We start from the raw sequence: 22,601 nt of genomic DNA, 5'->3' as shown, positions 1-22,601 counted from the left end.
CATAATCTACGCAACAGTTTGACGGACAATTTGTGACGTGGGAGGTAGATTGCATCATATTTTAAAATATTTAATTTATGCACCCCTTCGTAGTTTATAAAAAACCCCCTGTCGTCATACGTTTAAACGAAGATATCAATTCTATGGCTCAACATTTAAAGATCAACGATGGTTTGGTACACATCTTGTAAGGGCGCTTAGTAAATTTGCATGCAAGTAAAATGTTGTACAATTTGTTCCATCCTACTTATCGCATACAACCAGTACGATGGCATGCAATGTTACACACAAGGTGATCCATTTCCCGATCGTGACACGTCCGGTTCGATCATATGGTTTTCGCATCAATATTTTTCGATTATTTTTTTTAAATTAACCCCACATTGTACATTGTAAATCGTAGCAGACTGTTTATTTTCCATTTTCATTCGTTTGTATATGGATGACAAGACAAAAAAAAATCGATACTACACTAAACACAGCAGAATAACATGGGAAACTCAAAGATCATGAATATGATGGTACGCACAAACGCTCGAATTATCGCCAGAACGACCCAGTACGCAATTAGCTAGGTTTTGTTTCATTTTTTCCTTCTTTTTTTCTTTTGTCGATTAATCTTTCTACCCATCTTTCCCTGGTGGGCTGACTATGTGACCTTTAAGTAGAATGTTAGAAGTACATCCGTGTAAACATCTGTGTTAACTTTTGAGCCGTTTAATGTGTCCAGGATAGCGGAAGAGATGGACACCTTTTGGCCTGACCTGTGTTGCAAACTAATGGTTAACACTTTTAAGCAATCAAAACAAGAGTTATTCACCGTTCATTCTTTAAAGGAATTGTGTATCTTTCTCCTCAAACAGAGTTAATAATTCTATCAAAAGGGAACAAAGTTTGGCCATCAAACAAAACAAAACTTCTATTCTATTGTATGACCTATTATTTTGCAGCTCCTATTGTTAAATGCACTTTCGTCATGCAAGTGGAAAAACATTCAAAAATATCTTCACGCAAGACCTATTTTGTTACACCGTAAAAAGGAATCTTAATTCATCCCAATAACAAAACAATAACAAATTGAGATGCAGCATGTAGAATGTGTTTGTAATTCGTTACCACGAAAGGAAAAAAAAGCATTCAACATAATTATGGATGACGATCAAAAACAATATCAAAAAAAAGAACGGTGGTCACGGTACACGTATGTTGCACTATATCGCACGATGGTCGTAACTGTTTGCTGCCAGGTTTGTTGTTTGTTGTTTTGCATTCATTTTCTTTTACTTTTTGCTTGATCTTTGTCGCTCGAAAAAAAAAGCAACCCACCGCGATCAACGATCAATAAGTTATTTTGCTAGCTAATAAAACTTTTTCGCCTGAGCCTCCCGGCTATCTCTGTGGAAGGGTGGGAAAGAAATTATGCAAAAAAAATGAATTAATTTTGTTTCGGTCATACTGCATTCGAACGCGTAATCACTTACCTGTACATACTGTAACCTAGCATCACCAACAGCTGCACCACTATCGCCACCAGGAATGCCGTCAAGCTGAGACAGTTTTGTGTTGGACACTGTGCGAGCCCTTCCGCCTGCGGTCCCGATTGTAGCCTGCCAAAAATTTAACAACCATTAGTGGTCATTTTCAAACAGAAAATCCAACCCATTTTAAACTTTTCTTACCTTTGGGCCACTCCCGCCACACCTTGGCGGACCTGGTTCATACCGTCGCGCATTTCATTCATCAAGCTCTGCACATCGTATCCGCCGGCCTGCACCTGTGCCGTTGGCGCTCGTGCCTGATTGTTGAGTATGCTATCCGTACGTGCGTGTACCTCGCCGATGATGGAACGGATTTCACGTACCGTTTGCACCATCACATTCTGATTCTGTAGCAGTGCGTCTACCTCGTGACGCATAATCGTACTGCCGCCGGCCGCACCACCACCAACACCAACAGCAATCTGTGGCGGTGGTGCACCGCCTGCCGCTCCACCGGCCTGTGCCGATACGGAGAGCAAACTCAGCGTACGCTCCTGGCGGCCTATCACTTCATCCATCTTAGAGCTAAGTGTACGCAACTGTTCAAATGTGTTGGTTTGCGCTTCCCAGATTTGTCGCAGCTCGCGCTCATTGAAGTCCTCAAACAGACTGTCCAGATCGTCCTTTTGTTCATCCGGATGCTCCTTGCGATATTCTTCCTTTTGCAGCTCGAGCTTCTTCTGGTAGTCCTGATACTCTTGCGTTAACTTAGCCGAATCTTCACCCGGTGCGGGTTCCTCCTTAAACTGGCCCGGGATGTGCAGCGACGTGGTCAGGAAGTGGAACACATCGTGATCATCGGCAAGCCCACCGGTTGCCGCCGATAGACCAAAGTAACCGGCCTTCGGCAGTACAACATTCTCTGCGCGGAAGCACATTTCGTAGTTCTGATCGTTGTTGGTCATGCCGTTGTGGAACAGAACCGTTAGTATGTTGTTGTAGTACTCAATCTTTGCACGGGTCGGGAACGGTTTGTTACGGAAATCTCGCAAACAGCCCGATAAAAGCTGCGTTGAACCATCGCTAGAATAGACAAATAAAGGGAAACCATTATTGATAAGAAGGAAACGTATGAACTGCGGGTATGAATTGCTAAAACAAATCGTATAAAAAGAATTTCAAAAAATAGTGCTCACATTTACTAGAAATCCGCACAGGAAAAGAGCAACAAAACAACAACAAAAAAAAACGTCGTTGGATTCACTATCATTAGGAAACGGAAAACAACCTAGCGTCAGCAAAACAACACCCGAGTGTATGTTTACATTCTCCACAATGCTAAATCTGCTGACGAAAGTATCGCGGCGCTCGCGTTTACCACTATTTGCCACAAGTTTTGTAACAAAACCGAACGTGCCCAACGTGTACATAGACGCCGGACGTTTTCTTTACTGCAGGTACTTACTTTTGATGGTCAAACATTCGCGTACCATCGTTCAAGACGGCCGAAATGTATGGATTGTTGTGTTTGTTATCATTGTCGAACGAGTCGAAGAAGATACCAAGACCGACCCAACGGTCGGATGAACCGAACACGTCGCCCAAATAGCTACCCTTCTCGGACGTGTACCAGAAGGCCTAAAAATACAAATAAATGGTTAGTACCAGCGGATAGCCTTTGCCCTGGTTTATGATAACTAATCCGTACCAAACCGTCTGCACCGATTCGTCCTCGACCGGATACCCGAAAGACGATTTCCACCTCCCACCAGTCAAAGTTCGTCTTTTGCTTCGTCCAAATGGCTCCCTTCTGGCTGCGCAAGGACGGTGCAATGCGCACGTTTTCTGAGCTGGCAATTGCATCTGTAAAATACATGAAAGAGGGTACAGGTTGTAACAATTCGTTTCCGTATGCAAATGCATAAGTTCTGGCCTGGGGTAGATTGTTGTACAATAAGGACACTTTCACTACTTAGACTTTTGTTCAAACCGGTTTTTTTTGGAGTTCCGAAAACATTCGCTTCATGGCAGATTTGGCAATGCTCTGAATAACTTTTTTCTCGATAAACCTAAATCCACAGGTTTCCATCATGCAAAATGCGTTTTTACAATTAGCGTGTTGTTTAATAGCGAAATTCCTCCAAAAAAACTCCAATCCATTCACGTTGTTGTTGGTTCAGCCAAAAAACCCTCTGACGTGTAACTGTTTGCACCACGAGCTGCGAATGCCATCTCGTTCGCACTTTCACAATCGGTACGGATTTTCGGTTCACAGCCTGCCGAAACCATCGCTCCCCCCTCCCGCCGAGACACATTTACGCTAGACGGGATACTTACGACCACCGTACTCCCAGAACGGGACCGTGCCATCCTTCTGTGCTAGGTAAGGTGGTTTGAAGGAATATTTGTACTCGAAGCGCCGGTGCACCAGTCCCACGTCGCCGCTTACGCGGTCCAAATTGGCGCCGAGGCCAATCAGTAGCCCTATCAGTAGCAGAGAAGCCGCGGAGCCGCTACACGTCAACCCTTTGGGAAACATTTTCGGAAAGTGTTCGGTAGGGAGCGTAGAAAAATGTAAACGTTTCAATGTTGAGCTGTCAGCTTTGTTATCTTTTTCGTGCTGACGTCTGTCAGGTCGTACGTAAAGTCATGTTGCAGAGTGGGAATGTTTTAGGACCTGCAGACGGCATTTTGTATCATAAATTCATTCTTAACCCGTCACTAAACGCTTAGCAATTGTCGCGTTTGCGAACGCGATTCAGATTTTTTTTTGCGAAACTGCATAGAAAAAAAAACTGCAAAAACTCTCTATACGTGTATTTTCAGCGGAAAAATCGCTATTCGAAGCGTGACTTGACGCTACAGAGTTTTCTATAATGGCGGCCAGGATAGCTCAATTTTGCTGGCAATAAAAAGGCAAACAAATACAAAATTTCTTCTGGCAACCGGAATAATTATGACATGATTTTCGCAGCATCACAGGAGTCAGCAGCATCCGGCGACCAGTTTCTTGATGGTCCGTTGTTTTGAAACATCGCCAATACGTTTAAAAAAAATTGCGTTTCTCATCGACTTCATCAAAACAACAAATTCCATACTTACTAAAATTTTCTTTGTTTATATTAATTTAATTTAATTCTAGAGAAAAGTTAAACAACCTTGAAATCGCGCCAGAATCGCAAAACTATTTTGGAAAATTGTGCTACTTTTGTCGTGTTCGCAAACGCGACAATTGCTAAGCATGCAGTGACGGGGTAATTTGTTATTTCAGTATGTTTGAACATGTTCAACTAATTATAAATGGTTTCTACAAAGTTAAACATGATGAATTGCTTACTTTTTCAATTTTTTATCTATTCCCGAGCTTAGGCCACGTTCTAGGAATAACATTAGTTTTTCTGTTTTCTCTGTTTTAACTATATGTGAAAAAAAAACTATTCATTTTCAGGATTGGGATTATCGTTAAATTAAAATTTAAACTTGTATTGCCTAGAGCGAGCTTTTTTTTGTTATAAACGGGTTCAATACACATGAAAGCAAGCTTAATAATATGATAACTCCAATATATTTAGTACAATTTTGTGTAAGATTACGACGTATTGTTTTACGATTTGTCCGACATGGCTGATGTTGGCTTATTTATGTGTTTTGCACGATTCGAATCACTCATGCAAGGAGCACGTTTGAGCATGATCATTGTACAATTTTTCATTGAACCTTTATCTGCATTCATCGAAGTAGTAGGCGGCAGTAATGAACTGCTTCTGCCCTCAGTCAAGAGCTGATTTTCCCGTGATGTTCTTATTTTTTCTTCTAAACTCAGCAATCCCTTATCGATGATTCGATCCAGCTGATAATACTGTTTATGCGCGATGAAATCCTTCGCCGCAACAACCGCTGCCGCCATCTGTTTTACTAGAACTTCAAACTTCTCCTTTAAACGATATTCTTCCGCTATATCCTGGGCTCTCCGGTGTGCGATGTTTAGCTGTAGCCACATTTTTGACGTTGCCTGTCCAAGTGTTGAACTGCCTAGGTTTAATTGAGGTGATATTCCCGACCGAACGCTCTCTAGCAGTTGCTTGTAGAACCATTTCTTTTCCGGTGGTGGTGTCGGTTGAAAACAGTACCCCTTGCCATTATTATTCAGCACACCCACAACACGGTTCACCTTTACGGTGGTTTGCACAGCAGCAATGGCGGTATCTCCCAACAGTCTTCTCGACATTTCGTACAATTTTGAGCTCAAAATTTAGTTAACGCCAATCCCACACAAACTGTTCTTGGACGTACGAAAGTTTTACTCAAAGGTTACTATGATCGGTAAAGTTATAACTCCTCCAAAAGTCGTTTGTCACATTTAAAACGATAATTTGGAAATCTTTCAAATTTAAATTAAAACTCAGCAACAACAATCTGTTCGTTATAGTTTTTGTTTGTTACTCCATGGTTTTGAGTTTATTATTATTGCCCGCTACATTGTTTTCGAAAGCGTTAAAAAGAAAATAGATAGAAAAAATCGTAGTAAGAAAAATAAAACAGAAAACATCGACAACGCAAAAGACTACCAACATTTGTTATTCTACTTAAGACTATAGTGTTCAATTAAAGTATAGTGTTTGCTGATTTTGTTTCTGCTTCCTTCCTCAGATGATATTAGCAGCACTATATCTATCTGCGCTACCGTGCACATTGTATAGCTTCGTTACGCGGTATTGTTGAAAATAGAAAACAAAACAGCTTGTAAGTAAAAAGCGCAGCATCAAATAACGTACGCACGCATTAGCCAAATGCATTAGCATTGATTACTAAAACGAGTTGCGAAATTGGCCACCTTTCAAGATTTCATATTAGAACGGTGCTATGTACAGGTAAAGAGAAATGCTTTACTTACGACAGATTGATTGTAGATAAAAATCTATAAGTAGTTATTCTTGGCCGGTCGAATAATATGGTCGCATTAGCATACGCAGCACTGACTGTTCATCTATGGGTAATTCAATTCATAAGCACGACGGCGTTCAGTTTAGTGCCAGATGTGAAGCAAAACATTATTCTCGGTTCTTCAATTATAAAATTCTATGGCCTGACGTAAAAAATATATATATTAAAGTACCATTTAAGTACGATGTTCAAGCTGGAGACAATAAGTTTCAATTGGACAAGCTAAACAGAGTGGTTAGCAAGAAATGAATTTAAAAATTTCTATCAACGATCAAAAAATGTGCTAAGCGCGATGCAAAAGTTTACAAAGTACTCAAACCTTAAATATAACTGGCAGATAGAGAAAAACGACGCAAAAGGGAACTTAATAATTAAGATTACAAAACAAAAATAATCCAAATCCCAATAGGGATGACACCAGTTGGTGCACTAATGTTTTACACGATTTCCTTATCTTCCACTTTTTATGTATGCTTGTGTGTGTTGTTCTTGTGTGTTTCTTTTTTGTAACATGCAATAAGTTTTGGTAATACTTTTCGTGTTATCTGAGCTTGAAAAAGCAATTCGGTATTGGTTTTTATGTTTGTTTGTTTTGTTTAGAAAACCTACCACTCTACATGCTATTGAAAGGGAAACTATGAAAACCCAATCGCCCAAAATTAAACGATTAAGTATAGAGTGAGCATGATGGATACATTTACAATGTTTCCGTAGCTCAATCACTACACGACTACACGGGATAGAGAACGAGAATCGTGATGATGCAGTACTGTACAAGAATTAGCCATTTTTACTGGCGTTAATTAATGGAGCACGTGTTACTTGTTTGTTTGTTAAGGATTCAGTTCCATTTTCTGCTCGATTCTTGATTATTTGGTTACGGACACAATGCTTCTGATTCTGCTTTAACGCAATGATCACATTATTCTTACACGTAGGAAGAAGCTTTCCATCTTCCTTGCGCTCGCTACTGTATATTGTTGTTTGCCATTATGTTTTCTATCTTAGTGATTTGTTTTTAATTTAACCTGTTAAAACGGTTGAGAGATAGCGCGAGACAGGGTGCCAAATTTTTTGTTTTTTTTTCTTTTTCGTATTTTGTTTTCCTTCATTTTACGCAGCCATTATCTTGACTGTACAGGTATATATGCTTAGACGCCGTTGATGTCTATGTAAGTTAATGATAGAAACTGGCAAGCTTGAAGACAAGCTTTGACATCTGCTGGATGTATACTTTCAGTGGTGTACGCTCCGCAGCGCACGAGGACGACGCTATGCGTCGAGGAACTGTGATCATGAACCGCTACGCTAAAGAGGAGTGGTTGAGTTCATCGTTTAACTCTGTAACTTTTGCATTGTGCTCTACAATTCTCCCGTGAGAAACTTAATCGACAAACAGCAGCATCAGATCGTGCTCGTACATAGCTATTACCATCATGATACTGAACCCAAGCGTAAGACCAAGAAACTGCAATACAAATTCGGATGTTTTGCACCGTTCCTCCGCACCGTGGGATGAAGTGAGTTCGGGAATCTATATCAACAAGAAGTAGGAGAGAGAGAGGAAAATATCCCAAATATAAATGAAACATGCTGATAACTTTCTTTTCTCCCATTGCTACTCACCATATCCACCATCGCGATGTACAGGAACATGCCCGCCGCAACAGCAAACACCCAGGAGGATGCTTCCGGCTGGTGGCCAATAATAATGCCCACCACCATGCCGAGCAGACTGAGCAAGGAGGAAAGCAAATTGTAATAGACCGCTTCCTTTGCCGACATGCCCGCCTTTAACAGCACCGCAAAGTCGCCGAGTTCGTGCGGCAGCTCATGACAAAACACGGCAATTGCGGTCGAGAAACCGCCAGCAATGTTGTTCGCAAACGCTGCCCCGATCGTCATGCCGTCGGTGAAGTTATGCAACCCATCACCCATTACCACCATCCATGCGACAGCCGACAGCGAACCGGGCGGCGAATGAACGTGTCCGTGCGTGTGCGAATGTCCGTGGTGCTTGGTTTCGTGTTCGCGCAAGATGATCGTATAGTTCTCCGGGCGCAGTTTCCCACTCGTTTGCTCCAAACACTTGCCACCACCCTGCCTAACCTGCTCGCCCTCGATCGATCCTTCGTCCAAGTTGGTAGATACCGTATTATTATCGTTCGTTTCCTCCCGCTGATTGCTTTGCGTGTGATGCGAATGATCATTGTTCAGTGCCGCATACTCAGCACTATGGTCCGCAGTTACCTCTCCGTTGTGATGATGGTTGGCACACTTTGCCAGCGCACTGTTGTGGTTTTCGTTCGTGCCCGTATTATGCTCGTGATGATCGTCCTTCGTGTCCATCGCGATCTCATCGTAACAGTACGGGTAGGAACTGTACTTGTGCTTGCACTGTTTCTCCCCAGCACTGGAAGCGTGCAGCGAGGTCGACTCCGGATCGCGCATCACACGCACCCGGGACGGTGGTTTGTCCTTTTTCTGTCGCGTCTTGCACCATTCCGCGATCACCGTAAGGAAACGCTCCATAAAGTAAAAGAACACGATCCCTAGCACCGCCGCGAGGCCCTTGTACATCATAGAATCGTGTGCCGCTTTAGGGTTATCCAGCGAGGACAGCATGGCGTGCGGTAGCAGATGCAGCAGTGCATCACCACACAGCGTACCGATTGCCAGCGCGACCAAGAACTGTAGCACGTGATGGTAGAAATGTTTCTCCATGCACGGTATCACGGCCACACCGAGCAATCCGCACAAACTCACGCCCACTATCGCAATGGAAGAGTAGATCCATACGGCCGCCTCAGATGAACCACCTTCGTGGTGATGATGGTGGTGATGATGATGATGATGGTGAGGATCGTTCTGCTCTTGCAGACTGCTCACCTGCAGCGGTGGAACACTTTCCTCATCGAAGCAACCGGATCGTTCCTGCGGCACCATCGATACGAGATGCCCCAGCAACATAGGACACATGTTGTAAAGATCGCGATCACCCAGCATAAGCGTTGACTCTACGCGTGGGGGACCTTCCGCCGTAGTGCTTTCGTTGTGGCTACTCCCATTGATCTTCTCGTCCGGTACAACGATTTGCACGAGCAGTTGATCTTTTGTTGGGGAACTGCTGGTACTACTGCTGTTGTTACTACTATTAGTGTTGCTACTACTATTACTATTAGTGTTGCTGTTGCTTACGCTAATGTTTTGTATATTATCGTTTGATAAAATAAGTTTTGCTGCGTCGTCCTTAACGATACGCCCATCAACGGAAGTACTACTGTCACCGTTAATCGTGCTATTGCTGCCTTCTTTTTCCGATTCGTAACTACTTTTATCACTTTTAGCTGCATCCTCCCATTCCTGGGACCGTATCATCGGTGGTGTAACGCGCCGTAGAAATTCATTACTGCTAATGCACTGGGAAATAAACCCCGAACGAATAAAGTAGAGATATACCATTAATTTTTTTTATTTTTTTTTTATTAATAAATCATTTGCTAACTGATCTTCTTACCTTTAGAGAATCCACCTGCTGCACTGTTGATTCACTGGTACTATTATCCTGCGCTCTATGTTCACTGTCCTCTGTTGTTGCTGCTTTCGGTCGTAACAGTCGTAACATACCCAACTGATGCACCATCCGTTCGAAACCTTGCAAATCCATGGTCATTAGGGTAGGATTGCCGTATTCGGTGAAAATTTTCCTCATGGCCTGATCCATCTTGTCTTTCATCAACCGTTCAAACTCGGTTTGCGTTTCTTTTTCCGTTTCCTCATCATCGTCGTGATGGTGGTGATGGTGTTGATGTCGCTTTACTATCCGATGGGTTCCATCGTCGCTGTTCCAATCATCGATGCTCGCCTGGACACCGTTTAACGTTTCGACTATCGACGGTTCGTACTGCAGATTGGTTAGTGATCGTATGCTGCGTGTTCTCACATCCGACCGGCCAGCGGTATCGAGCGATTTACTATCATCGTTGGAAAAATGTTGCTTGCATGGCACATGATCCGCACAGAGCAGACACACGACACACACTGCCATAAAGTGACGGGCCATCGTTCTGTACCCTAAATTGACTTTCGCTCCCTTTCTAGCTGGTAGTATTGCTGCGGTTTTTTTGTATCTTTTTTGCTGAATTCAAATAGTTTTCGATTTGCGAAACGTTTCTATACGGTATGAGCAAACCGTGCGAGTTGCTTTACTTCACGCTTAACTACTACTGAACTTCCCTTCAGGAATTCAGACGTGTAACGTGTTTTACCAAATTGCTTTCCGAAAAACTCCACTCCGTACCCTCCGAACACAGCTGCTACCAAGAGCATTCAATTCCATTTATTGTCCTTAATAGAATTTGTTGCTGGAAACTATTTAATCTACAAAGAAAAGGAAGAACAAAAATTAATTTTAGTTAGTATTGGAAGTAATAGGAGACTGCGTAGTAATACAATAAAAATGTCAGAACAAAATGAACCACATACTAAGCTCGGACTGAGTGCCTTTGGATCAACAAGGTATAGATAGCATCGATGATCGATATCGCGGGTACAAATGATGGCAATTAATAATGACGGACCAACCTCCACGCAATGTGATCAGCGCGACAACACGAAACATGCAATCAAGCATGGCCGCTCTGCCGTGCGACGGAATCGATACAAATAGCCCAATGTTGAATAAGTAATGTAATTACGAATTGTTTGCAGTAAATATGGTTACAGTTAAAAATTTATCAAATAAATGAATTACCCTTCTTCCCTATAATATAACTCGCCACGGTTGAGGATGAAATAAAAAACCCAAAAAATTCGCGCGACGATATCAAATTCGATGCAACGGCACACGCACGAGGTACACACTAAAAGCCAACCGATACTAACCGTCTACGGCGAACATGTGGCTAATGAAAGCCTGGTTCTAACCATGGGATCCCATACTGAGGCGGGTGGGCGAACCATTAATTTCGGGCTTCTACGGTTTACATTCAACAACTCAATAACCTTGACAGTGAGGAAAAAGCACTACAATGCTTTTGCCCTTCCAAAGGAATGGCAACGGTTCCTCCACCAGCTAACAGAGTAAGAACAAAAAAAAACACGACCCCTTCAAAAGGACCTTAGTTCCTTAGCGGTGCGTGTGTCGCTGTTAGATGGAGAAATCCTTCTAGTGAAAATAGTATATTGAGAGGGCTGGAGAAATTTGTTTGATCAAACTTTCTCAACTGCTGTTTATCGTGAAACAGAACCATCATCAGCGAAGCACGCGGTGTAACAATGCCGATTTGGTTGAATATGTAAGCAAATTTATTGGCAGTTTGTCCCTGAACTCCGCATGTTCTGCGGGGTAAGGTATTTTCTTTTTTTCTTATCGTAGCACTATTATAACTTCTGGTAATTTCGCGTTTTTTTTATTCGTTGGTAATGTTCGATGGAACAAGTTTAGTAATCGATGTAAGTAATGAGGAATTTTTGAATCCTTGCGCGTTACCAGTATCCAAGGTAACGGTGAATATAACGCATGGCGTAAGTACAGTTTCTACACGCGCATGTTGTGCTACTTACCACAACTGACAATTTCTTACTTTTCTCGCAAAGTGAATTTAATACTTAATAATTTCCACTAATGTTTCACAGCGACGTTTCAAAAACATTTTAACTTACTAAAAACATTTTAAAAACAAAATCATACACAACGCTCAAAATTTTAATCAACCGGGACGCACACTTGGATCCAGCCTTGGATCGTTCCACAATGGTTCTACACAAACGTCCGGCACTGTAAACGCTGCTAAACTGCACTTAACGCTAGCCGTTGCTTCCGTTTTTATAATGGAATATGAGGCGGGATCGGATCAAACGGCAGGCTAAGCCACAGTTTCGGTAAGAACGAATTCGTGTAAAAACCGCCAACGAACCGGCAACAGCAACCAAAAAAAACTGACACTGCAAAATTCTTAGCCGTTTAACGACGGAACGGACGAACACAGCACGAACGAGTCTTGCACAACGATTTCTTTTCCGTTTCCTTTTTTTACTTCTTTTTGCTAAAACTCGTCTTATGTTTCCCAAACTAACGATAAAAAAATCGCGCCAGACACCGACGCATTCCCGTGCGTTTTCCGCTTCTTCTAGGGTTTAGAACCCTATTTGCACCGACAGCAAAAGTTTTGACCAGTCAGCGCAATTCTCTCGCACACCGTGCGCAGGCAACGATGAAGCGGAAAGCGCGCAAGAGAGAAACGAGAACTATTTTGCGCCCCTGCGAACATACACACAGTGGGACTGAGCGAATGCGTTATACGGAAGAGAGTGGTAAAAAAAAGGGCAACGCCGCTAAACGGATGATCGTTTCACGTGTGAGCTTCAGCCTCTATCGAGTGGTAGTTTAGAGCATATTTTGGCGTTAAAATTGCAACTCCTAACTTGCTGAAAAGTTTATTTGCAATAGCATTAATGTTGCATGACAACTTTGCTCGTGGAAATGCCATGTCTGATGTAAGAAAGAGAGTACAATTAGTAACAGTACGCTTGAAAATGTGATCAGTTACATATACTACTTTTTTTAAAAAAATTAAACATTTGAATTATATCTCTTTCTCACGCAATGATAATAACCACCCATCATCTTGTGCTTTTAAACCGAAAGCTTTAAATAAGCTTAAAGTTAAAAAAATACTGTCGCATTGTCACAATAACAAATACGTAATCGAAAACGAACCGGTTAAAGAAGGAATTCCATTTTTTTACACATATTTTTAAGACCATAATGTTAAAAATAAACCGTTCCCGATTTAAAAGGACCTCGGATAAATGCAATCAAAAGGAAACAAATGCATTAAACGAAGAAGAAAGACATGTTCTTTAAGCTGATGCTGCGCTTGTATCCATGCTTCGCGATCAGCAGTCGCGTTGTAATATGATCGATGCGCAAAATCTGCCTCATTCCATGCCTTTTCATTAAGGTTTTGATACCCAGGCGAGACGATCCGAAGGACTGCATGCTGTGCAACGTTTTAGTTCCCGAATGGATTATGTAGTTTTTTCGCGAGTGTTAGCATTCCGTAACAACAAAAAAAAAGAATTTATGACCACTTGAGAGGTACATTTTACTAATAGTGACTGTACCCGTTTTGTGCTAATATATAAGGTGTATTTAAAAATTCGATATTTTCTAATCAATATTCACAAGTAAATCATGCTTTAAATTTTTTTGGGAATAGGTAAATTTAAGTAAAAATCTAATGTAAATATTGGTACAGTTCGGCACTAACGTTTACGTTTAACTAATTCAAACGTTTAACTAATCCATTATTAACATAAAACGCCTCACAACCGAATGTTCTACAACTCATCAGATAACTTCACTTTACAATCGCTTATACCGAAAAACATACACTAACTTTATGAGTGAAATATTGCAAAACACGAATCATTTCAATAACAAACACTTTTTGTTTCGCACTAGTGTAACAATGTTCATAATCAAACAAAACACCGGTTACAAGAACGTTTATTGCACGCCACTTCGTTCCGAACCAATGGCAATTAACAATCTGTAATCCTGATTTCGAGCATGATTTATTAAACACACTGAGCCTGAGCCTCGGTGAAGGACAGGTCCACGATAAGCGCACCAGCCGCCACAAGGCACGCCGTAAATTATATAAAACAAAGTCCATGTTGCTATACAATGGCAACGTAGAATGGGGTTAATACATAAATTAAATGCTTTAAAACATTTTATTATGTCTGACTTCTAGTCAGTAAGTATCCTTAGTATTACCGCGACTAGCTTTACGCAATGCTATGTCTGTCTGTCTGTTGTGTAATTCTCGCCACAATTTCTTCCTGTCTTCGGTTCGTTTAAACATTTGTTACAACTCAACACACACACAACATAACACTGCCGGGGTAAGGAGGTTTGTGTGTTCAGTATATGCTTCATAAAAGCTCGCCACAAAACAGTATGATCCTTCTTCGCTATTGGGGGAAAAAAACCCAGCATAATTTGGGGGCCGGTTGGCCGGATTAACAAACAACGTGTACACCGGGGGATCGAGCCTTGAAAGTAGCACTTTCCGAATATTTAACCGCAACATGCGTCATATGTTCGTCACTTTTTGCATTTGATTTGTACAAATGTAAACCTTTATAAACATTTGCAAACTCACACACAAACTCACAACAAAAACGCACAGCCACATAAAACCCTAACCCCTCTGGGCTGGCTCTTAACCCACAATCTGTTTGTTCCCCTTGCTGGAGGTGAAATTGTGATAAGAAACGGTTTTTACGGTGTATTCACACACTGTGTGTGCGATTGTGAGAAGGTGTTATCGCTGGAAAATTGAACTGCACCTCCGGCTTGGCATACCCAGCTTGACACAAGTACTGCGTTTGATTGTAACCCCTACACAAACCACACTAAGCCACGGTGCTGCTGGCGATGATGGGCCGTAAATAATGAACCCAAACTATCGAAACGGCGGGTATTGTGTGCGCCACCGGTCCGCCGGTACGCACTCAATCGTGACTGGCCTCACCACAGACATTGGGGGTTTACAGCAAACGAGTACAATATGCGTGTACTGCAGGAAGCAAACGTGGCATCGTAATTCATCCTATCACATAACCACATTAGCGCATGGGACAATACCAATCCACCCCCTCAGTGCTAGAGCACGTGTTACAATTTTGCAATATAAGGCCACCCACCCTGCACTTCGCGCGCCTCACAATCATGTCGTTTAATATGTTATTCATCGGTCAAAAATGAGTTGTTATTCTAGCTCCAATTTCGCACACCCTCCACAATGTGCTCTCCGTGCACTTTTCTGGTGACTCTAATGTCCGATTTTCCATTCCCATGTGTGGAACGGAACTGTATAACTAGTTGTCGATTTGTCCACCCTCGGATGGATGGCGAATTGTTACCAGAACTTCTCTTTTCGGTCACCTTCATTGTACAGACAGATCTGTTTCTATCAGATCGTCACTAAAAAAGGAGATCGGTGCGTTCAGAAGAAAACACAATGTTAATGACGCACATCGGCCGGAATAAACAGGGAGGTGAACCTCCTGTCCATTGATCGTAGGATTAGAAACTGTATCAGCAGCAGGTGAAGCTGTGTGACGGTTCACCCCTCAAAAAGGGTACGTAAATGGATCGGTTTTAGTACGATCGGACAACACGTTCAGACACGCGCCGGATGCCAGTGCTAGTGACCGATCAACGAGACATAAAACCACTTCTATTCACCATCTGTTCATGCAAATTTCGTTTGGCGAAACAATCGTCAATTAATTTAGTTGCGCAGCAACACGAACACGAAAGAAAGGCTAGGGGAAGCAGTTCGGGAAATTGGATACAATTTAGTTGATAAATTGATAGACAACTCATTTAGTACAACAACGAATCCATTTGTGATCCAAATTCTGAGCACTTCATCTGCCGTGTTGTAGTTTAACTATAGAGCAGCAAAGTTCAAAAGATCATGTGTTGATTTAAATTAAAAAAACGACGATCGAATGATCATTTTTCTTAACTTCTCATCATCAACGACTATCGTTGGACATCCATACTGCTAGCTTCTGTGAAAGAAATAGATCTTCGAACAATTAACACAATTAGTTTGCGAGCTAAATCTCCTTCCAACCGACCAGCTAGTGTTTGATTTCTTTGAGCTGTATACAAGAATAGCCATACGGGGCATCGTGTGAGGAGGTTTTTTGACAATGACGTTGGCGGCTCCTGCGTGCCGAGACTCCTAAAACGATCCCAAGGACGCCGTCCTAAATGCAAACGAACTGCAAATGGTTCAACAAATCGATCAGTTCACTGTCCACTGCTCAATTGATATCAACAAGTCTTAATTCAAGCGCGTGCACGCGCCGTGTACCATTACCATTTATCTTCTTCTGCCATACACAGCCGGCCACAATACGTCTGCTACTGTTTTCTTCATCACGCACAAACGCTTCCCCAAAAAGGGAACGTGATAAGTGAGTGCGATCGGTATGTTGAGTACCAATCTATTACCTATGCTGCTTAAATCGACAAGTGGACAATCTTTTCCACCTTCATGGTGCAGATAAGCGATAGCAGTGTGTTGAGATAGTGCTTGTGGGAACGTTTGTTCTACGATAAGTAAAGACCGGGATTTATTTGCAACGGGACCCCGCTCGAGTACACGCAATTAGTATACACGCTATTAGTATTTTAGAGCTTGTCTTCTGCTTCTTGGTCAAGGGAGAAGTTCATCTGCATGAAGCTTTTACTTCTACTTTATGATCTACTAGATCGTATGCGTATTGTCTATTGTAGGGATCGGCATAGTTTTCACCAAAAAGGGCCAGGCAAAAATTAACCAGAAACTGCGAGCCAAATACTTGAAACAATTCTTGAAACATGTGGATACTGAGGGTTTACTACCAAAGAGATTAGATGCTTTTTTTCGAAAAGAAAATAATTAAATACGACATATTTGGTGTGGATTTGAATTCACAGGATTAAAAATAATCTTATAGCGTGATAATTGATTTTTTTCTTCTTTGTGAGCCGTACAAAATTTTTCTCGCGTCTCCGAAACAAATCGTCTAGCGGGCCGGACCCCTGGTCTAATGAGTTAATAGATGTCCATTTGCTACTTTTTTTTCTTGATCCTAAATCCTTATCATTCAGGAAGAGTTTTGTAGTGAGGTGGCAATCGGTCCAAACTTTATCGTGGATTTCCTACCAAGTTCGCCGATCTTCTGGCGTAGTCCTGATGAAATATAGCCCTTTTTCTATTGACCTAAAAAATTTTCGATGTAAAAAGTTGTAGTTGTAGTCTATAGAAAAACGAATATAATATTTAGCAAAACGCAAACACCTCATAATACATGATTTTCTTCCAGTCCCGCCGACATATTCAGAAGAACCTTTCTGCCCGTTATGACTGGATCCTTCCGTTATTCGTTCATAGTTCATCCCCGTTTTAGCTACTTTACCACGAAAATTTTGTGCACATCATTCTTGTACTTGACCCATTTCTCGTTGCCAGTTACAATATGTGTTTAAAGAATTTCGTCAATTTCATGCCATTTCACCAAGGTTTCGCAGAAGACGATTCGATCCGTCGATGTTTTTGTGATATTAAATAATATAATATCCAAACTGATCGTGATTCTTCTTGAAACCAACTTTGCGTAGATACCTGTTTTATGGTCTATCTTTAGCTCACGGACGAAGGAACCACTATTAACATTTTTTCTCCAGCCTAAATGTTATGTGAATAGCATTTTATGAGGACAGAGCAAAATTGATATTTCGATAGTTACAGTTATCAAAAGGAGGAATTTTAATACACTAAAAATACTGATCGTGGTCAAAACTACAAACTGGTTTAGTCAGATCTCCCGATAAGAGTTCATACAGTCTTGCCAAATTGGATGTTGCTGTCTTCCCTGGGTAGATCAATGATTTCACATTCGTCTTTACCCACCGGAACATTGCATTGCAACGGACGTGGACGAACGTATTGCGCAAATGTTTGTTTGTTTAGCTGCACGATTGTTTGATCGATTCGGGCCGTTGAGAGCGTTGGTACAGGTGTGTAATTGTAGGTCATCATCAATTCCACCGACGCAATCCTACCGACAGTGGTTGTGAATTTGCATTTCACCCCCACCATGGTACCAACCATTACGGGGCAAAACAGAACTACGGAAACTACGTCAACAAAGGAAGAAAAAAAACCCTTATTTGAAAACGAATCACAGCTCTTATCGCTATCAGCTGCTCGTGCAGAGCGAATAGAAATAAACAAGAAAACAATTACAAAAAAACGAAGCAATCAAGATATCGATGGATGGTTGCGGTAGGGCAAAGAAAATCCACGTTATACCACCGGTCTCGTGAAGGCACGTGCTGTGATCCCTCTGCTCTCTTCCTCCATCCCTCTCTCGCGCGGATGCGTTTGTTGCTGCAGCGTTTATGTTTGGTACATGAACTTGAAAGCGCATAAACCGCGCATCGTTTGTGTGGAGGGATGACGATAAAAATAATAATATCATAGTCCTGTACCACGACCATGAAATCAATAAATAAACAAGTAAACATATTTATTGCCATCATAAAAATGAAATAAAATAAACAATATGTTTGTTTTTCTTCCAAATATGAGCAAAAAGGGGTAAAAAGAATTCTGTCATAGAACGCAAAAGATGACACAGTCAACTTAGCACTCGTTATCAAATAATCGAAAAATATCAAAGAGTTCGAACATAACGTAAACAATTTTCTTACACAATTTTGTTCCAGTTTGTTTATATACGTAGTGTAAATATATTCAACAACGCCTACTTGAACAACGATCTGCAATCAAACCCACATGGAAGGCGCGCGTTTGGTATTCTGTCCTTTTGATGCGAATTTAAGCAGCCACAGACAACCCGCATTGAAGGTTGGTGTATGTCGGGCACGCTAGCTGGAAAGAGCTCAAGGTAATCACCATCGCGCCGTTGTGCCATCACCCCGTAATAGTTGTAGTATCAAAACCACACGGCTGCAAATCTGCAACCCATCAACGGGCATCAACCACCATCATCATCATTCATGCCCAACTTGTTGGTCACCATCTGACGCGTTCGATATATCGATGAGCCGTTCCGACTGTATGCGGAATGACTGCAAATGCTCTCCGAATATGGTTCGAATTATAGTATTTTTTGTTATGTTTATGTACGTCGTATGCCCACGTTACCGCGAAGGTAACGCTATCTTCAAGATATTGGCATATGCAAAAATCAACAGGTCATCACGCACTTTTTTGGACGTGTTTCTCAGCCTACTTATTCGATACAAGGTTTCGATGGATTTGGTTTTTATGTACTGTCCAATAAATGCTTCCAAATACTGAGATGATCATAACAAAAAAAAAGTCTTTGCCAGTACTAGGTACTTCCAAGTTAATACGAAAACATAAAAAAGTTTGTATGGAATATTAATTATTACATTTTTTCCTAGCGAAGGAGAAAGTAACAACAAACTTTACAATTTAAAAAAAAAATTAAAACAAGAAAATGGTTTATTCGCAGTAGCCATGTGTCTGCTTCTCTTCGTGTGTGCACACAACACAACAGCTATAATGATAGTTGCCTACCGTGCTACTAATAACACCGGAAGCGTACCATCATTACCACTTACTAAACTTTATGAACCATAACCAATTGCTTGTACAATATGTAATAGTGGAAAAAACTGAAAAAAGTACTACCTTTAGTAAAATGACTGTCCTGCTAGTGAGCAGATAATTTATGAATGCGATTACCGTCAGAGTTTATGCAACTCTTTTGCACTGGGCGTATCTTTTGCAGGAATTATTTAAAAACCACTTCATGTAATGCACATTTCGCTCGAACACAAACTGTAGGGCGGTAGATACGCTCTTCCAGCTGTGAATGGTAAAAGCAAGGCTATTTAAAAAGACCAGGTGGTGGAATGTAGAGCATTTTGACATTCAAGAAGACGTAAAACAAGAAGACATCGTTTGACAAGGGTGGGGGCGTTTGACATCATAATAAATACCTAAGCAAAGATACACCGACTGTTTAAATTGCAACGGTATTTGCATTTTAGATAAAAATGTTTAAGGGATAAGGTGGCTGGAGGGTACGTTCGATATGGATGATCTTGTTAAAGTTATTCTTGAAAGCTCCAAACATGTAAACCTATAAATGCCATATACGGCATCACGTCTTCAGGTATAGCGTAACACCCCATCTGGAAAAGAAGCTTTCTATTGCACCTCCTGTGCATGCATCAATTAAAGTAAAATAAGGTTAAATCCCATCGGAACCGTAGCAAGGATTGATTAGCCGACTATAAAATAAAAATAAGTATAGTAAGTCAGAAATGGCTGGCTGGCCCTAGAGGACTGTAAGGCAAAAAGAGTGAGAGAGAGAGAAGTTAAAATCCATGTTTAAATATTTGCATGCTTCAAACTAATTTTACATACATAAAATAATAACATTTTCGTACCAATTATTTAAGTAATAGGTATATTTTACCATAATCATTTTGTTATGCATTATGACACATTGACCATACACTTAAAACCAGTGTTGTAAACCAAAGACCCCCACCCGCTTATGTCAAAATATCTGAAGAAGAATTTTGGCAAAACTCGCTAATATTCGACCTGGTCTCCTAAAGGGACCTTGGGTAAAAGTAACACGATGAAGGAAAATGTTCCCTGCACGCAGCTGAGCGAGCACACCACTAGCGACGAATGATGCGGTTTGAGAGATCCTGATCGGTTTGCTTGCCTCAGAGGGTAGATCACAAAAGGGGGCAGCAGATCGAAAATAGAGTGACACGAATTTAGCACGCATCGCACCACAGAACACCACGACCACGCTTCACCTGCCGAGACAGATCGCTGCCTTTTACCGTACAATTTTCCAACACACTAACCCGCTAGAGAACACCAAAAGGCAGAGGAGAAGGGGACTTTGCGCGCACAAATATAACTTCTAAAAGCGGGGAGTTTTTTTTTCGTACAGTAAACCATCAGCACTTGGTGGTTGGTATCATGATTTTAAATTAAACACGAAATCACTCTTTCGTTTGGTTTATGGATAATTTGATAGAAGTAGCTTTAATTAAGGATAGACAAACAAACATAAGATTACGTCGGAAATTACTATCGTTCACTATTACTTTCTTATCGACTTCACATTCAACAGTCACGAACTGGTTTGCTGTTTAGTTTTGTGTTCACGATCTCCCCATATTCTGTCAAATTGAAATTAAATCGATCTCACTGCACGGAGTGGACTTTCATCAATCAGATTAGAATACTTAATTAATGCTAACAAACCGCCCTGTAACAATTCTTCGTCTTTTCACCGCCACCGATTAAAAAGTGCAACCAAAACTTTCCCACGCAAAGATGGCACTCGAAAGCAAAAGTTGCTACCATTTTTAGTACTGCTACTACCAATATGGACCCCACCACCATAGCCGTGTTCCGTGGTGTCGTTTTTCATGACAGTGCTTTCACTTTTCATTTCCTGATCGCTCACGATGGTTCAAAATCAATCACGTTGCTGTACAGAATGTGACCATGGGAATCTATTCATTTTTGTTTTTCACTGACGCAAACGCAAACTTGGCCGGTGAAATTATGCACTTTTCGGCTCGTTTTTTATACTATGTGCGCTACACGCACAGGACCGACGACATAGCGATGCTAATGTTGCTTTTCGATTTCATTTTCCTTCTCGCAATATGTTCTATCTCATTTCTCACGCTAGGATGCAATGCAGTTTGGTTTCTTCCTTTGCGGGATCTCTCTTTCCGCCGGTAAAAGCGCAAGCTGGCGACGGGTCTGCACCCAATCTGGCACTTGGTGCACACTATCACTGCAGGATTTCTTCCGACCGAAAACCTAAAAGCATACACATTTGACTCTATCTTTTCCCACAACTTGCACTACCTTCCACCCTTTCCGATACAACATGGTTCACCATCGGTAAGCTATCCTACTCACTTTTGCTGACTATGTGCGGCGGACATTGATGAGGACGCACACACGCAATCACTTTTGACCGAAGCAGCAGCTTCAGCGGAAGTGTCGAAGATTCGTCACGTTCTGCAGCTGCCTCAACATGTCATTTTCTTATCGGAATTTTATGACACCACCACCGTACAGAACACGAGGCCACTAGAAGCTGGTGCCGTCCGCGTGAAGGTGCGAACAAGCCGTATAACGTGGTCTACTGATTAGGCGACAACGGGGCAAATGGAGAAGAAACCTCCGGCAACGTTGTGCCGTTTAGGGATGTTTATGTTACTCGCTATAGTTTGCTTACATGCAATAATCCACGCACGCACGAACGCCGTACCATCGACTACAATCGCCTGCGAAATGTGTTTCACGAGCGGCAACAATATTTACATCGCACTCCGCGGCCGCAAAACCAATTGTTCAATGTGCAATTCTGCCATGGGATTGTGTGAGTGTGAATGCGGTTAGAAATGTCATTCGTCTGACAGTCAATACCCCGGTGAAAATGCTCTGCGTCAAACAAGATGTGGAAAATTTTGAATTTTTGTTTTCAAATTACCGAGTTTGGTCGAGGGAGCGATTATTGTGCTGTAGTGAGATATTTCTGAAGTAATAGATAATATAA

At 41.6% G+C, this 22,601-nt stretch overlaps 2 protein-coding genes across 7 annotated transcripts; both read right to left on the bottom strand.

The window, feature by feature from the left end:
- Positions 1-383: 383 nt before the first annotated feature.
- LOC125771048 (protein ERGIC-53) lies at positions 384-4,113 on the bottom strand. Its single transcript, XM_049441238.1, has 6 exons — positions 3,816-4,113; positions 3,187-3,341; positions 2,944-3,116; positions 1,680-2,561; positions 1,482-1,607; positions 384-1,395 (listed from the first exon to the last, which is right to left on the bottom strand). Exons 1-6 carry the CDS (start codon positions 4,015-4,017, stop codon positions 1,359-1,361), a joined length of 1,575 nt encoding a protein of 524 aa, XP_049297195.1. The 5' UTR covers positions 4,018-4,113; the 3' UTR covers positions 384-1,358.
- Positions 4,114-5,901: 1,788 nt separating this feature from the next.
- On the bottom strand, positions 5,902-22,442 carry LOC125771047 (zinc transporter foi). 6 transcript variants are annotated; one of them, XM_049441231.1, is made up of 4 exons: positions 22,281-22,442; positions 9,940-10,802; positions 8,049-9,842; positions 5,902-7,956 (listed from the first exon to the last, which is right to left on the bottom strand). In XM_049441231.1, the coding sequence occupies exons 2-4, from the start codon at positions 10,483-10,485 to the stop codon at positions 7,807-7,809; spliced, it is 2,490 nt and encodes an 829-aa protein (XP_049297188.1). In that variant the 5' UTR covers positions 10,486-10,802; positions 22,281-22,442; the 3' UTR covers positions 5,902-7,806. The 6 variants fall into 6 exon arrangements, with proteins under 6 accessions (XP_049297188.1, XP_049297190.1, XP_049297193.1 ...); XM_049441233.1 differs by lacking the exon at positions 22,281-22,442 and adding an exon at positions 21,959-22,239; XM_049441236.1 differs by lacking the exon at positions 22,281-22,442 and adding an exon at positions 19,736-19,872.
- Between the last annotated feature and the right edge of the window lie 159 nt (positions 22,443-22,601).

The sequence above is a fragment of the Anopheles funestus genome, chromosome 3RL (genome assembly GCF_943734845.2).
Source record: "Anopheles funestus chromosome 3RL, idAnoFuneDA-416_04, whole genome shotgun sequence".
Lineage (NCBI taxonomy): Eukaryota > Metazoa > Arthropoda > Insecta > Diptera > Culicidae > Anopheles > Anopheles funestus.
Note: the sequence above shows the minus strand (reverse complement) of the source record. Positions and strands in the feature narration are given on the sequence as shown.